The sequence below is a fragment of the Cavia porcellus genome, unplaced genomic scaffold, assembly GCF_034190915.1.
Source record: "Cavia porcellus strain 051 isolate PalLab524CR breed Dunkin Hartley unplaced genomic scaffold, mCavPor4.1 scaffold_2, whole genome shotgun sequence".
NCBI lineage: Eukaryota > Metazoa > Chordata > Mammalia > Rodentia > Caviidae > Cavia > Cavia porcellus.
In genome coordinates, this window is record NW_026947485.1 from 75,614,810 (window position 1) to 75,631,244 (window position 16,435).

The following is a 16,435-nucleotide window of genomic DNA, read 5'->3' on the forward strand; positions in this document are numbered from 1 at the left end:
AGGTTGCTGCTTCCTTTCTGATAGAAAGTGAGAACAGTGCACACATCAAAAGGGTTCTCCAGGGGTACCGATAAAAATGAAAAAAAAAAAAGACAAAAAAAAAAAAAAAACAAAAGGGTTCTCCATGCCTAGTGTCAGCAAAAGCAGTTGGGGTACTGCTGTAGGGAGCTCTTGAGACTCCTCTTGGGAGAGGGCAGTTGAAATTGTTCCAGTGGGCACCTTGGGGGTGTTGATAGCTGATCCAGCTTCCTCAAGCAGTGCAGCCCCGAGTCAAGCGTGTTGGCATACTCCTACACCCCTGGCACACAAGGTCTCCAGTCAGCCCTGCTCAGGCCACGTCTTAAAACCCTACCTCAAAAATTTAAAAAGACTGAGCATGGAACTTGGTGTGAAGGCCCTGGGTTCAGTCCTCACCAGAGGAAAAGCAGTTTTTGACTTTTAAAAAAAAAAAAGTGTGCTAAACTGAAGGAAACTGGGTGGTGGCTTTATATCATGTAATTGTGTACTGACATTTCCTTACTGGCCTGGAATGGGGAGATGGCAGGCCAAAGCCTGGGCTGACTGAGAGAACCAGAGGAGACAGGTTTCTCAGGCACAGAGCAACAGTGAGACTACCGCACTGTCACATAGGTCAGAGTCCCTGCTCTGTGTGTGATTCCACCTAGAGGGGGCAGCAGGCAGACCAACAGGCAATGTACTTGCAGAGCCCTGAGCCCCTTACGGGGGCAAGAACTCACACCTATCTAGGATCCTCACCACAGTAAGTAACTGCTCACTGCAGAACTTGGAACCAAACCAACCCTGAGGTGGAACTTCCTGAGGACAGCCAACATTTCCCTCAGGCCCTGTCTCACTACACAGCTAGGGAAAATAACCCAGCAGAAAACAAAACTTGTAGTTGGGCACCTGTAATCTTAGCACTCAGGAGGCTGAAGCAGGAGGATCACTGAGTTCGAGACTGACCTGAGCTGCATAGAGTTCAAGGCCAGCCTGCACTGAGAAGCAAGACCCTATCTCAAAGCACACAAACCCCCACTCGTGTTTATGTGTGAAGTATCCAGGCATTTCCAAATGAGAATTTTTTTTTTTTTTTTTTTTTTTTGTCTTTTTGAGATAAGGTCTCAATATGCGATTTGGGCTGGCCTTGGGCTCACTTTGTAGCCGAGGCTGGAAACAGAGATACATCTTTTGCAAGTAAAAAACAAACCAAGAAATGGAGAATCTGGAGCAAGGAAAGGAAAGGATGTACAGGTATCAACTCCACACAATGAATATAACCATGTCCTGCGGACATGCTAATGAAACTTGAATTACATCTGCTTCCTATAGAAAGTTCCACAAATTGCTTTCTGATGATTGATTAGGTTCAGAGATGGAAGACAGCAGAAATTGTGGTCCAAAGTAACTACCCATGACAGTGTAACAAGAGCTACACTGCACCTGGCATTGAAATTACTATTTTCCTCATTTAAAAATGTGTGAGGTAAAAAAAAAAAAAAAATGTGTGAGGTTCTGTCTGCCACCAGAGCACCTCTGAGACAGGAAGTCTTCCCTCAGAGCAAAGCTGAGAGATGCAAACCCATCACACTAGCCTGCTTGCTGCCTCCTGCGTATCCAAGTGGGTACTGGCACTCAGTCAGACCTTGAGGAGTCGCCCCCTTGCCCCACTTGCCCTGCAGCTTGTGCACTCTCCTGCAAGATACAGTTGGGCAGCTTTCCTGCTGCCCCATCCTGGTGTCACTTCCCACCCACCTGCCCACTCCGACTGCTGAATTACATCCCTTCATCATGTCTTTACTGACTTCTCACCAAACCATCAGCTCTTTCAGGACTTCAAGCTTCCGCCTGAGTTTTCCCGTGTGCTTCCCGGGACCTTCCTGTTGTATTGAGTCCCACTAACTGGCCTCACCCTACTCTCCCCAAACATGTTTGTGCACAAATTTGTACATTTCTACCCTTACTAGTGATATTTCCTCTTGAGTTTAACCTGTTTCTCCCTTCACTGACTTTTCCAGATTTTTTTTTTTTCTTTTTCCTTTTTATCGGTACCAGGTATCGAACTCACGACTGCCTGCTTGCAAGGCAGGCGCTTATGCCACTGGGCTAAATCCCCAGCCCCTGACTTTTCCAGATTTGATTGTCCTCTGTAAATAGAAGAATGAATGTTAAGGCAAGTTACTTAACCTGTTTCTCATGTATAAAATGTGGCTGGAAATTCTTCCGGATAGGCTCAGGGTGCAATAAAAGGGATGGAGCTGGGCACTCTTAATACTTCAGTGCACTTTCTAGTGCTTCTCCCAGCCCACCTCAGTCCTGTTCGCAGATTGCTGGGAGGTGTGTTTTGAGTCACACAAAGTGGTCCAAAGGGCAATACTGTATAGAGGTTGATGTGCCAAAGTGTGAGCTTTGAAGACAATAGAACAAGGAAGGTTCCTTAAGCAAAATGTTCAGATGCCCGGGCATATGCAAGCATCAGTTGCAGTGGTCCATGTTTTGATTTTCTGGGCCAACACCAACATAGCCAGATTTTAGCAGGAAGAGCGCAGTCTGGGTAAGGCCAGAACTTGCTTGTGGCAGTGCTCATTCTGCTGGACCGGTAGGAAGGAGGCAGAGTGTGAATGTTCAGGGAAGACCGGCCTGGTGAGAGGAGTTGGGGAACCGATCTGAGAAAGTTTCCAGATGGCTGCTGGGGAAGTGACTGGAGGTGGGGAGGAAAACATTATTTGCCTGAGATGCGCGCTGGAAATTTCGGATTAAGAATGATGTTCGAGAGAAGCTTGAGAAGAAAGGTATCTGAATGACCCGATCTGAGAGGTGAACCTCGGTTAGGGCTCAGATTTGGTGAATGAATGGTACAAAAAGCTCATTTATCCAGAACAGAACATCTTCTGTAAGCACTTCGTTCGGGTCAAGCTGTCACTTCATTCCCTGCAGGACACTGACTCGCTAGCTGACTTGAGCTGCACCTGCGATCGATCTCGGGGCTTGGTCTCCACCTGCCGTCGCCACCCACCTCCACTTCACCCACACCGAGGTTGAGAAACAAGCGCAGTCCAGATAGAGAACAGCGAGGGCTCCCTGAGAGAAACCCCCAGGACGAGTGGGCGACCGCAAAGGGCGCGGTGCCAGGGCGGCTAGGCTCCCGGGACTGGAAGGGGGCGCCACCCCACACGCTCGCCAGGGCCTACCCGTGCAAGGGTGGGGGCCTGCGTCCCGCCCCCGGCCCCGCCCCCGGTGCGGCCCCTTCCTCCCGCAGCGGCGTGTGCGGCGCTGAATCCGCCAGTCGCTGTCCCTGTGGCCCCGGATCGCGGTGCGGAGGTGAGCGAGGCCGGGAGTGCGAGCAGCCGGCGGAGCCGATGGGGCCGGGCAGGGTCCGGACAGGGGCCGGGCAGGGGCAGGGTCCAGGGCCGGGGCTGGCGGGCCTTCTCCGGCCCTCCCCACCGCCGCGCTAAGCCAGGCCTTCCTCACCGCCAAGACCCCCGGCCCAGCTTGTAGGCTCCCGGGGAGCGCGGGCCAGGCCTCAGTGCGCGCGGTGCGGAGCGGCCACCGCGGACGGGGACCGAGCGGGGCGTAGCCAGAGCGCCCCTGGATCTGGGTCACGTCTCCGCCGTGCGGCGGGATCTCAGGAGAGCCTGTCCTCGGCTGCAGCAAGAGAGACTGAGGTTAGCCCGGTTTGGTGAGCAAACCGCCGCGGGAGGAGGCGGGATGGCAGGGAGGGGTCTCGAGCCCAGAGACCGCCGTGCCGCCGGGCAGGCCCCAGCCGAGCCGGGAAGGGGCGTCGGAGGTGAAGGTCGCGGGCCTACCCGCGGACCCCGCGCGGATCCTGTCGAGGTCCCCTCCCTGTGAGATCTAACTGGAGAGATCTAGTTTTCTCCACTCCCGGGTCTAATAAAGAGCAGGCGATCGCAGAGTTCCAGGGGACAGACTCTGGGAGGACGCAGAATTGTACAGCTCGGGCAGTGTGGGGTGTGGACTGCAGACCTTGAACTCCTTTGGCCGCCGAGGGAGGTGGCATGCTTTGCCCCGCCCGCCCTTCTAACAGGTTAAGTGGGCACCTTGTGAGCTCCAGCCCAACTCCCCTTGTCTGCTCCTGCAGCAGCAGGTAGGGGCTGAGGGCTGCTTAGTTAGATTCCATTCCTGCTTTGCCCTGCTGGAACCGCGGTCCCTCCCTCGGGTTCACACACACACACACACACACACACACACACACACACACACACGCACACACGCACGCATGCACCCTTGCGGCATAGCCTTGACCGGCCCTCATCCCAGGTCAGAAGCCTCCCCCAGCCCACATGAGCATGCAGGGGCACACCTGGTTCCTGGCCCTTGACCTGGGAGGCAGGTTCTGCTCTGTGCCTCACCCCAGTGGACACTGACAGTCAGCGACCCCAGAGCAAGGAGTGGCCCCCCATGTGGAGGTGCACTTGTCTCTGCATGAATGTACTTGCATGTTTGAGAGCACGGAACATAACATGTTCCTGATACCTCTGTGAGCCCTACTTGCCTGAGCCGCTGGATCTGTGGTGTGGTGTGTGTCTCTACACAGACTGGTCCTGCTGTTATGAGGGTGTGCAGACTTCAATAGAAACTTACATATGTAAGTTATAACCCTGCTTGTCACTCTGGGCTGTGACCCACTGAATGTGAACAGATATGCACCCTGTCTCCAAGTCCTCTGCCTGCTTAGGACCTCCTTGTGGCTGTGTGACTGATGTCCCTGTGGATACCTGTGTTCACAACCCTCCTCACAAACATGTGTGCATATCTGTGTATGTGTACTTCCCTTCTCAGCTCATGAGACTTAGGTGAAACTGCTTTAAGTGTGCTGTGCACACTGAGTGGCTCTTATCTGGGGTGTGTTCTTCCTGCCCAATCCCAGGGACCAGCCCCTCCTAGCCATAAGGCTCCCCCTTCTGCTAAGCAAATAGGAGGCTCCAGAGGCAAACAGGTGTGCCCACGGTCTGGATGGGCAGCCTGCCTGGAGCCTCCTACTATCCCAGCCCCCAAAGTAGGATACTGATACCCTTGCTGTGCTGTGCCGAGACTCCTTTACTCCCTCTTGGGTTACACTCTGCCCTCCTATGATGGTGCTGACCTTTACCCTCCAGATTACTGTTTTCACTCTGGCTGGCTCCTGCTTCCTCCTCGTTTCAAGGCCAGGCAGTTAATGTTTGACTCGGAAGAGACAGGTGAGACCAGTGGCACCCTGACCCCTGCCTGTGGATGTCTGATGAGCTGGAGTGGGTCTGGCCTCCTCCACTTCTGGTCCAGTTCTGGAAGCCTTCAGAAGCCCCTTCAGAGTTTAGGGTACCTGCCACAGAGCGTGGGGGAGGCTGTCAGCCAGCCCAACTCATCCCCAACGGGTGGCTTACAAAAGACTCAGATTGTGAATTATTCTCAAGATGTCCTAGGGGAGGTGATCAGGAGCCTGGGGTCCCTGCGTTCACCTCCCGCCATACCACGTTGCTTAGGTCTCAAGCAAGCCTCTGGCCTTGCACATGCATCACATCTCTTGCTCTGACTTTACTGTGCAGGGAGGGGCACCCAGAGGCCCCGCCCAGGGTCCCACCCCTGCTGGGGACCCTGCTGGCAGGTAGGGGCATGTGTGAACCCCTTCGAAGCACTGGCTCAGCACAGGCAGGACAGAAATGTTCACCCCCTCAGCGAAGAATGCCTCTGAGAAGTGTCTAATTAAAGAGACATTCCAGAGGGAGCTCTCAGGCCAAGGAAAAGAAAAAAACAAAGGAAAAATGGGAGAGAATTAACAAAGGCCCATTAAATACCTCTGCCCAAGCCTTCCTGCAGAGGGCAGGCAGCAGGGCAGCTGGTGTTGAAGGCCCAGGCCTTGCCTCTGAGAACCCACACTCCTGCTCTGACCAGAAGAAGGCTGTTACCTTGGGCGTAAGAAGGGCAAGTTTCGCCCAGCCTCCTGCATCAGAGCAGAGATGCACACACTGAGGGCATCCTAGCGTGAGAGTTCTGTGGGTGCCCCTAAAATCTGGGTAAGGCCATCCATCTTCCACCCACACACAGATCAAAGTGCTTTCTCTTTTTTTCCCTCTTTCCCTCTTTCAAAAAACAGATCTCAGAGAGCCAGGACTAGCCCTGCCATCCAGACTGGGGTGACCCTAACGGGGACTTAGAAGCCCTCTGTGACTGTTCATCTCCCAATTCACTGTGGAGTTTGCATTTGATGCAGAGAGGCACGTGACAGATCCCTCTCCCTGACCCCTGAGCTGTGATTCCATGGCCATACGACTCTGTGGCTCCATGTCCCCCCCATTCCAGGATCCTCCCTGGCCCCATAAGTGCTTGACCCCCATGGCCTCATGACCCCTGACCTTCCACCTGACATACCTAAACTTTGACCCCTGTGACTGTTTTTCCCATACCCCTGTGCCTCTGGCCCTGGCTTCTGCTGGAGGTCTTGCTGGTCTTGACCTCCCCAGGAAGATGTGGGGGAGGCTCTGGTCCCTCCTCCTAGGCTTCCTTGCAGCAGCCACAGTCCCTGGGCCCTCCCTGCGGAGACCCTCCCAAGAGCTAGATGCCACCCCTCGGATGACCATCCCCCATGAAGGTTAGACTCTTAATCCTCAAAGGCCCCAAAGGCCCGTGCATCAGCCAGGGTGGGGGCAGATGGCAGTCCTGGAACTAGACTCACTACCTCCACTCTCCCCAGAGCTCTCTGGGACCCGGTACTTTCAGGCCCAAGCCCAGAACTACTCCACGCTTCTCCTGGAGGAAGCCTCAGCAAGACTGCTGGTGGGAGCACGAGGCGCCCTGTTCTCTCTCAGCGCCCGAGACATAGCAGATGGAGCTCACAAAGAGGTCAGCCCCAAGCCAGGGCTGCAGCCTGGTCCAGCTTACTGGGACCTTGGCTTCCCAGAAACCCAGCCGGTCTTGCACTGCCCTGGATAGCACTGTCCTTCCCAGCCTCCGGTGCCCACTGTGGAATTCACCCTTCCTGCCATTGCCCCAGCTCCCTGAAGTCCTGTTGCCTGATCCTATGCATAGTGGATTTTGGGGTCAGTGTGTTCCCTTTATTCCTAGATACACTGGGAGGCATCCCCAGAGATGCGAAGCAAATGTCACCAAAAAGGCAAGAACAACCTGGTATGTAGCCTGCCCTGTCCTAAGATCCTTACTTTTTTGCCTTTTCAATTTGGGATACCAGGGTTGGCAGGGCCACATTAGGGTGACAGAGGCTGCTAGCCAGTCAGACAGCCACTGCAAGCATGGTGAGTGCTGCCAGAGTGCTGGCTCTGGGGCCCCTTCTGATCAGCCTCTGGCAATTTATTAACCTGCCTGTCATGGCCTCCTCACCCCCTTGGGTCTCCCAAACTACAGTCATGGTAACAATTAATAATCTATTAAGTGCTGACTTTCCTATTCTCTTCATTCACTTCTAAGAAAACTATAAAGTCATAGCTTTTCCCATTTTATAGATGAGAAAAATTTGGTGGAAGACTAGCCCAAGTACCCAGCATTCCATGGGGAGGAATCAGCAAAGTTTCAGTCCTTTCTGGCTAAAGGAGATGATGTCTGCCGGGTCCTGTGGCAGGCTGTGTGCTAGACCCATCTGGAGCTGGGCCTAGGATTCTGCCCGGGGGTGTTGGGGCACTGCACCCCTCTAGAGAGTCTGTCAAAGTCTGCTGCTGAGTGGGGTCAGTGAGGGTGGAGGTGGCACTGGGCCCCTAGAGGGTTTGGTTCTTCCCTGTGACAGTTTGATACCTGAGCATGCATGGGATTCATGGTACAAATGCAGGTGCTACCTAGGAACTGTTTGGGAAGGGCATGGGCTCCACAGTTCTAATATACTTGCAGGCGAAGCCGGGACAGTGGTTCCCAGGTGCACTTTGTTCTCCAGGCTTTAAAAAATACCTCTCGGGCAGTGAGGGCCATCTGACTGCCACATCTGTAGCCCAGTGAGCACCAGGGTTGGTTCGGCTGGGTGTGCTGGCTGGGCAGGGTCGCCTTCCATCCTCACTGTTCTGTGTGTGTCCCAAGCTGCGTACATGCTGGGTGGCAGAGGACCAGGACTGGACAGAAGAGGGTTGAGGACAATTCCTTGGTCTAGGATGCATGGGTAGCTGTGCTCCCTTCTGGAACCTCCACACAAGCTCTTAAGAACACCTCCCAAAGTGTGTTCTGAGGAACAGTCATTTTCAGAAGAGGTTTAATGGTCAGATTCATTTGGGAAGCACCCCAAGCACAGTAACTTCCTTGATACCCCAGATAAAGACAGTTTATCTACTGTTTCCAAACTTATTTGAGCACAGAATTCCTCCTAACCACCACCCTTTTCTTGTTTTGTTTTTATTTTTTGAGACCGAGATTTTGCTGTATAGTCCAGGCTAGCCTTGAATTTGTGGCGATCCTCCTTTCTCAGCCCTTTGTGCTGGTATTATAGGAGTACAGCACCACATCCTTTGCTCCAGTTCCTGTTTTTAAATCTGAACATTTTAAGCTAAGTGTGGTAGTACACACCTGTAATCTTAAAATTTGGGAGATTGAGGCAAGAGAATCACTGTGAGTCCAAGGTCAGCCTGCACTATCTAGTGAGACCGTGTCTCAAAAAGTTGAAATAAATAATTAAATATAAACGTTTTTGGGAATACTCACTGCAGGAATATTTATCTGACCAGGCACCAGACCTGAGCATGCTGAGAGCCAGGGGCTGTACAGTGAGTGCACAAAGCAGGAGATAAGGAAGCTGTGAGGGCTCACACCTTGGAGCAGGAGGAGGGTCGCCAGTGAAGCAGGTAGCAGGAGCAGAGAAGGCGTCACACAGGCCCAGGCATGCAGGGCTGTGTTCTAAGTGACTTGCTTTGGAAAGTGGACCTGAGGGCCCTGCGCATGAGCACATGTTGGAAGGAGGGCACCTCTGGAATGGGCCGTGGATGGCAGCAGTGGCAGGCCCCTTTCCAGGCCCCCAGGACACAAACCTGGGAGGCTGTTTGCCATGTATCCCTTTATATTGTCTGAATTTTATGCAATTAGAAGTATTCCTCCTTCAATGAGTGGTTTTGGGAGGGTGGGCAGATGGTCCTGGCACTTGTTCAAAGGAAATATGATGGCTGATTTGGACTGGGGGTGGGGTGGGTGGAGGAGACCACATTCTGCAGCCATTCAGGACAAAGAACAAGTCATGCAGTGGGACTGGGTGTGGGGACAGGAGTGGGAAGCCCAAAGGAGCTGAGTCCTGGCTTCTGGAACTTCGAAGGCTGCCGGGAGTAAGTGGGAATGGCTGGAGGAGCAGGTCTGGGTGGCAAGATGTAGGTCAGGGAGGAGGCAGTAAACTGGCTTCCCGAGGAGGTGAAATGGATGTGTCTATCCCTGGGTGGGGGTGGCAGGCTGGGCCTCCTGGTGTCCTCCAGAGAGGATGTAGGAGCTCCGGAATTGGGGGCACTGCCAAGAAGGAGCTCAATGGGAGAGGAGCACCTCAGGCTGGTGGGAGCTCTGGAAGTGGCTGAGCTGGGCACAGCAGGGGCTGCAGAAGAAGCTGGCAGGGTAGTGCCAAGGCTGTGCCACTGTATGGCCCAGAAGAATGAGCTCCACAGGACGGCACTGTTCAGGCAACAAGAAGTCCATGAGCATCTTGGAAAGAACTGTTCTATCCTGAACGTGGACGCAAAAGTCATACTACAAAGTTAGACTAAGGCAGGCATGTTGGCTCCCTCCTGTAATCCTAGCACTGTGAGGGGCAGAGGCAGGAGGGTACTCAGTTCAAGCATCGTCTGGGAATCAGCAAGACCCTGTCTCAAAGTTGCAAAAATAGAGTAAAAAGGGCTGGGAATGTAATTCAGTGTGAAGCTCCTGGGTTCAGTTGCTACTTTTAAAGGCAGACAGGAAGAAGGAAAAGATAAGAAAAAAAAGCAGGGGAAGAAAGACAGGCAGAAACAGAAAGGAAAGAAAAAGGAGGGGTGAGAAAGAGACAGGAAGGCAGGAAAGGAAGGAAGGAAGGAAGCAGGCCGGAGGGGCGCCTGGGGCCTGTGACACTCACCCCTCTCCTGCTCCCTGTCACACAGACCGAGTGCTTCAACCATGTGCGCTTCCTGCAGCGGCTCAACGCCACCCACCTCTATGCCTGCGGGACCCATGCCTTCCAGCCGCTCTGTGCTGCCATCGTGAGTATGCCCGCCCAGCCCTGACTGCCCACCCCGGCGGCCCGAGCTTGAGTTGTGATGCCCTGCCTGTCCTCAGCACCACTGACTGCTGCCCATGTCCCCCAGGATGCCGAGGCCTTCGCCCTGCCAGGCAGCTTTGAGGAGGGGAAGGAGAAGTGCCCCTATGACCCAGCCCGGGGCTTCACAGGCCTCATCATCGGTGAGTGGGCGCCCCCATCTGGCTGCTCCTCCGCAGGACCGGGGGCGGGATGTGTGTCCCCTGTACGACTTGCCACGTGTGTGTGGTGTGCCCTGTTAGACATATGATGTGTCCATCACGCCCGGCCTGTCCCTCCCCAGATGGAGGCCTCTACACAGCCACGAGGTACGAATTCCGGAGCATCCCTGACATCCGTCGGAGCCGCCACCCGCACTCTCTGAGGACCGAGGAGGCCCCGGTGCATTGGCTCAATGGTGAGGAGGATGAGGCCGGGTGGCTGCAAGCTCTGTCCCTCACTCACCCTTCCTCAGGCAGCCACGCCATCCCCAGGTCGCTAAGTGAGCCTGGCCACCCCACTCCCGTGTGCTGTCAGGGGAGGGACGGGGCCAGGCCGGGTCCTCAAGTGTCTGAGGAGCCCCCAAATGCCTTAACCCTGCAGATGCTGAGTTTGTGTTCTCAGTGCTGGTGCGGGAGAGCGAGGCCAGCACTGTGGGTGATGACGACAAGGTTTATTACTTCTTCACGGAGCGGGCAGCTGCCGAGGAGGGTTCCAGCAGCTTCGGGCCAAGCCGCAGCAGTCACCGAGTGGCCCGGGTGGCCCGTGTGTGCAAGGTGGACAGGGCTGAGGCTGGGACATGGGACAGAGCCTGGGCTTCTGGCCCTGGCTTCTGACCCCTGCCCGCGCCCTTCCCTCTGCAGGGAGACCTGGGAGGAAAAAAGATCCTGCAGAAGAAGTGGACCTCTTTCCTGAAGGCCCGGCTCATCTGCCACATCCCCCAGTATGAGAAGCTGCGCGGTGTCTGCAGCCTGGACACCGAGCACTCAGCCCGCACGCACTTCTACGCAGCCTTCACCCTGACCACGCAGTGGTGAGTGCAGGAGCAGCAGGGAGGCCAGGAGCTGGGGGCAGCAGCATGGGAGTGAAGCTAAGGCCAGTGAAGATGCAACAGGATCTGTCGTGGGGAGACTGGGTACAAAGTGAAGGCATCATTGTATCAAGCTAGCCTAGGGCTGGAGGCCACTGACCCTCAGATATGGCCCTGGGGACTGGAAGTGGCACTGGCCAAGGTAACCATGGCTCCAGGCTGAGCACAGGTCACGGCAGCTCATTCTGCGACTCAGCCCCTTCCCCTGCGTCCTCTTCCTAGGAAGACCCTGGAGGCCTCAGCCATCTGCCGCTATGACCTGGCTGAAGTGCAGGCTGTCTTCTCAGGACCCTACATGGAGTACCAGGATGGTGCCCGGCGCTGGGGCCGCTACGAGGGTGGGATCCCTGAGCCCCGGCCTGGCTCGGTGAGATCCCTGGCCAGGCTGCTGTGGGGCAGACAGGGCCTTGGCGGGGGCTTGGGGCGGGGCCGGAGGGGAAGCAGCTGACGGAGGCTCGCCCCACCCCACCCCAGTGCATCACAGATTCGTTGCGCAGTCGTGGCTACAACTCATCCCAAGACTTGCCATCCCTGGTCCTGGATTTTGTGAAGTTGCACCCGCTGATGGCGCGGCCTGTGGTGCCCACCCGTGGACGGCCCCTGCTCCTTAAGCGCAACGTGCGCTACACACATCTCACAGGGACACCAGTTACCACTCCTGCTGGGCCCACCTATGACCTCCTCTTTTTGGGCACAGGTGTTTCTGACCCGAATCCCTGCCCCCCCCTCAGTGGATCACGGGTGCTCCTGTACCCCATAACCCCGGGCATGACCCTCTGGAGTTCCCGGTGTCCACGGGATGACCCTTGTCCCTGGCCTCATGATGCCTGAACCATTCCCGTTAAACCTCTTGTGGGGTGCCAAAAGCAGGTCCCTTTGTTGGGATCTGACCCTCTGTCCTTTCCATGCCAGCTGATGGCTGGATCCACAAGGCTGTCGTCCTCGGCTCTGGGATGCACATTATTGAAGAGACACAGGTATTCAGGGAGCCCCAGGCAGTGGAGAATCTGGTCGTCTCCCTGCGGCAGGTAGGTCTGCTTGCTGACCCTCAGTGTGTGCTCGCTATATGCACAAGGGACTGGCCAGAGGCCCTGCATCTGCACATGGGAGCATGGCCTGTAGCCAACCAGTTGTCCTTCTTGGCTCCCAGCACAGCCTGTATGTGGGTGCCCCCAGTGGAGTCATCCAGCTGCCGCTGTCCACCTGCTTCCGCTACCGATCCTGCTATGACTGCATCCTGGCCCGAGACCCCTACTGTGGCTGGAGCCCCAGCAGCCATTCCTGTGTGGCAGCCACCACCACAGCAAACAGGTCCCAGGGTAGCAGGAGGGAGCAAGGGGAGGTCACCTGTGGCCGGAGCAGAGTAGGGCTTGCTGTGGGGAACGTGGGGCTTGTTACATACGAAATGACCCTATTGACCCTTTCCTCTTGTTCATCAATCCTGATCTCCTGTCCCCAGAACATCACTGATACAGGACATAGAGAGAGGAAATCGAGGCTGTGAAGGCAGCACTGATGTAGGTAAGCGACTGTTATGGATGTCTGTGGACCTGTTCTCTTGCCACTCATGTCAGCCGCAGGGCCAGGCTTCTGTGCTCTTTTTTTTGGTGCCGGGGATCGAACCTATGACTTTGCGCTTGCCAGGCAGGCGATTAAGCCACTGAACTAAATCCCCAGCCGACTTCTGTGCTCTTGGCAAGGCTGACCCAGGATGGGGGGCTGTGTACAGGGCAGCTCTGTAGATATTTCCTGCCCAGACAAATTATAAATGAGTAGCCAGGGGGCTGGGGATTTAGCTCAGCGGCATAAGTGCCTGCCTTGCAAGCATGAAGTAATGAGTAGCCAGCTTCAAGGTGTTAACTGAGGGGGAGCTTAGCAGGGAATCACTTGCCTAGCACGTGCAAGGGCCTGGGTTTGATTTCTAGCACCCCACCAAAAGTCAAGTATTTTGTCACTTTTGGAACTTATAGCCAAGTATGTGGGATGGGGGGGTGGGGGGAATGGACAGGGAAATGATCACACATGTAATTAATTTAATTAATTTAATTATTAATAATTACAACCATGTCAGGGTTCAGAGGTATAAGTTATTTTCCTGAAGAAGATCAAGTAACTGCACTGATATTTAAAGGGAAAATAAAAGTTAATAATTACATGTACTGAGTCCTCCTAATAAGCCAGGCACTGAGCAAACACTCACATGCCCTGCCGTGCGTTTATTCTTTTTATTTTTATTTATTTATTTATTTATTTATTTATTTATTTATTTATTTATTGGTACCAGCAATAGAACCTAGGTCTTTGCATTTGCCGGCAGGCGCCTCTGCTGCTGAGCTACACCCCCCAGCCCCATTGGTTCTCATAGCTCACTGCAGGCCTTGATACACAGATGAGGAGGACGGAGAGGCAAGGTCGACTGCCAACCCTGACCTGGGCAGTTCTCGGGCCCTGGTGTAGTTCAGGAGCAGGGCGCAAGGCTTTGGCCCAGGCAAGGGGCCCGGAACCTCTTATGGAGCACTCAGTACACTGGAGCCTGGTACTCAGCCGAGGTCTGTGTGGGAGCAGCCTGGCCGTCCTTGGCAGATGGCAGGACACCACAGAGAAGATGGTAGTGTGGGGATAAGGGAAGCGGGCTCTCTGGGAGCCAGCGTGACCCTCGCTCATGTGTCTGGACTTGGCCAGTGGTCCCTGCTGGCTCACCTCGGGCTGGGTGCTGGGCTTACCAGTGAGTGGTGCGCTTGCACTTCCGGTGCCCTCCCTGAGGTGGCAAGTTCTGAGCTCTTCGACTTCTCCCCAGGGCCACCACCACCCCTGAAGACCCGCTCTGTGCTCCGGGGCGACGATGTCCTCCTGCCCTGTGACCAGCCGTCCAATCTGGCTCGGGCTTTGTGGTTACTCAACGGGAGCAAGAGCCTGAGCGATGGGCAAGATGGCTACCGTGTGGGTGTCGATGGGCTGCTGGTGACAGACACCCAGCCCGAGCACAGTGGCAGCTACAGCTGCTTTGCTGAGGAGAACGGCCTTCGAGCCCTGCTGGCCTCCTACAGCCTCGTTGTCCGGCCAGCCACGCCTGCCCCAGCTCCACAAGCCCCTGCAACAAAAGGGTCCCAGCTGGGCCCAGACGTGCAGCTGCTCTACGTGCTTGCCATTGCTGCCCTTGGAGCCCTCTGCTTCATCTTGGCCTTCGCCCTCCTCTACGTGGCTTGTCTGCGCGGAGGTGGACGAGGACACCAAGGAAAGTACTCACTGGGCCGGGCTGGGGGCTCTGCCGTGCAGCTGCAGACAGTCTCAGGCCAGTGTCCTGGAGAGGAAGATGAGGGTGACGATGGGGAGGGGGCTGGAGGTCTGGAGGGTAGCTGCCTCCAGATCATTCCTGGGGAAGGCGCCCCGGCCCCGCCGCCCCCACCGCCCCCGCCCCCGCCGGCCGAGCTGACCAATGGGCTGGCAGCACTGCCCAGCCGGCTCAGGAGGGTGAACGGCAACAACTACGTGCTCCTGAGGCAGGGCAGCAATGGAGTGCCGGCAGGGCCCTGCTCCTTTGCTGAGGAGCTCAGCCGCATCCTGGAGAAGAGGAAGCACACGCAGCTCGTGGAGCAGCTGGATGAGAGCTCTGTCTGAGCCTGGCTCCCCGTCTGCCCCAGGCTGTGCAGCTGCTTCCCCACCCTCACTCCATGCCTCTTCCCAACTCTGTGCCATCTTAGTAGGGCTAGCCAGTTAGGCCCAGCCAAAGCCCCCTCAGCCTCCAAGACCCACACGGGAGCAGCCCAGGCTCACCGGTGCTCCTCAGAGGTAGGTGCTCCCTTGGGGCCAGGTACTCTGCACACCCAGACCCAGTTCCTATGCCCTTAACCTGTTGCTTCAGAGGCCTCCATCCTCCTGTCCTATCTGCCCAGGCTTTCCTCTTGCTCCCAGGTAGGGCTCTGCAGGCCCAGGTAGCCTCTGTGTCACCACCCTCTGCATGTCCCCATGTGCTAGGTACTCCTGAAGCCACCCAGAACCCCAGCCAGCCACTGGAGCCCCACATACATTCACAGCAGAACACATAGCTGGACCGTAGGGCCCATTTCCATGCTCTCCCTGGGCACTCCTGTTTCATACTTCTGGATTTAGGGTTATCCTCCCAATTGCCATATCTGTCTAGTGCTCTTTCCCTGTCCCTGTCCTGTGTATGACCCCACTTGCAAGAGCTTGGGAACAGGCCAGCCCAGGAGGTAAGGTGGAATCATTTCCTCTTCTTCCTTCTTGTGCAGCCTTTGCGAGTCCGGCTTACCTATTCCCCTCGGTCACAAGGAAGAGTGGCAAACAGACCTCCGGGCATGTCCCTTCCCCATGCATCTGTGGTACATGTGCTAACACTTACACCCATGTGCATCTTCTGAGCCCCCTCCTTGCTGCCGGACTTGTGTCTGTTGGGTTAGGTCCGTGGACATTTCAGAGGGAAACACCTACTCCCGTTTAGCTGTCCTTGGAGACCCCTCCCTGGATAGGTGACCAACACTGCACTCAATGAGCCAGCCTTTTGGGGGACCAAGCATTTGTTCCCCCTAGACCAGAGCAGGGGAAAGAACTCTCACCTGGCATACAAAGCCCGTCCTTGGAACTATGCAAAGGGCAGAGGCTGGGAGTTTGTATGTGTGGCTCCCATTCCTGTCCTACCTCACCGGAGCACTTTCAATGTCCAGGAGTCTCTGAAGTCTCTAGGCCCATGTGGGACAATCGACCCAGACTGAGCTCCCGTTGCCTTTGGGTGAGGACGACTGTTATTTTTGTAGCTGAGAACGTGGAATCCCACGAGTTTTTACTGCCCTTCACCCAACTTCTCCCACCTCTCCCCCACAATGAATGTATTTATTGTGAGAATGGCTGCTCTTCTTTAGGAATGCCCTCACTCAGCCCCAGGTGGGTGGAACAGGCATGCGACAGTGGGGAGCCTGGGATCAGCTCCTCCCCCGATGTTGGTAATAAATACCTTCTTTCCCCAATGCTCTGAGTCTGTTTGGTCTAAATGGCCTACCTGGGCCAGGGATGTAACTCAGCAGCACAGCACCCGCCTGGCAAGCGAGAGGCCATGACATCAGTCCCTGGTACCAAAGTAAATAAACAGCCTCCCTGGGTCACTGGAAGCAGGGACTTCTACACCCAGAGCTGGCTCTGACCTCCATGAAACCACTTAGAGA

The 16,435-nt window shown here is 55.5% G+C and overlaps 1 protein-coding gene across 8 annotated transcripts; it reads left to right on the top strand.

Moving 5' to 3' along the window:
* Positions 1-3,162: 3,162 nt before the first annotated feature.
* Positions 3,163-16,240, top strand: Sema4g (semaphorin 4G). Of its 8 annotated transcripts, XR_010045926.1 has the most exons (18): positions 3,163-3,318; positions 3,476-3,662; positions 5,115-5,195; positions 6,089-6,583; positions 6,686-6,834; positions 7,057-7,119; positions 10,035-10,133; positions 10,239-10,332; positions 10,473-10,586; positions 10,772-10,944; positions 11,032-11,201; positions 11,481-11,625; positions 11,733-11,955; positions 12,171-12,286; positions 12,409-12,569; positions 12,718-12,779; positions 14,056-15,047; positions 15,509-16,240. XR_010045926.1 is itself a non-coding variant. In XM_063244059.1 (15 exons), the coding sequence occupies exons 2-15, from the start codon at positions 6,460-6,462 to the stop codon at positions 14,874-14,876; spliced, it is 2,514 nt and encodes an 837-aa protein (XP_063100129.1). In that variant the 5' UTR covers positions 3,163-3,318; positions 3,476-6,459; the 3' UTR covers positions 14,877-16,240. The 8 variants fall into 8 exon arrangements, 1 of the variants encoding a protein (XP_063100129.1); XR_010045924.1 differs by having other exon boundaries at positions 3,476-5,195; XR_010045927.1 differs by having other exon boundaries at positions 5,115-6,583.
* The last annotated feature ends 195 nt before the right edge of the window (positions 16,241-16,435 follow it).

Bases quoted from the DNA above. Each gene is read 5' to 3' on its own strand.
- Sema4g (XM_063244059.1), top strand. From the start codon at position 6,460: ATGTGGGGGAGGCTCTGGTCCCTCCTCCTAGGCTTCCTTGCAGCAGCC. The intron at 7,120-10,034 runs GTATGTAGCCTG...CCTGTCACACAG, and splicing joins AAAAAGGCAAGAACAACCTG to ACCGAGTGCTTCAACCATGT. The intron at 10,134-10,238 runs GTGAGTATGCCC...CATGTCCCCCAG, and splicing joins AGCCGCTCTGTGCTGCCATC to GATGCCGAGGCCTTCGCCCT.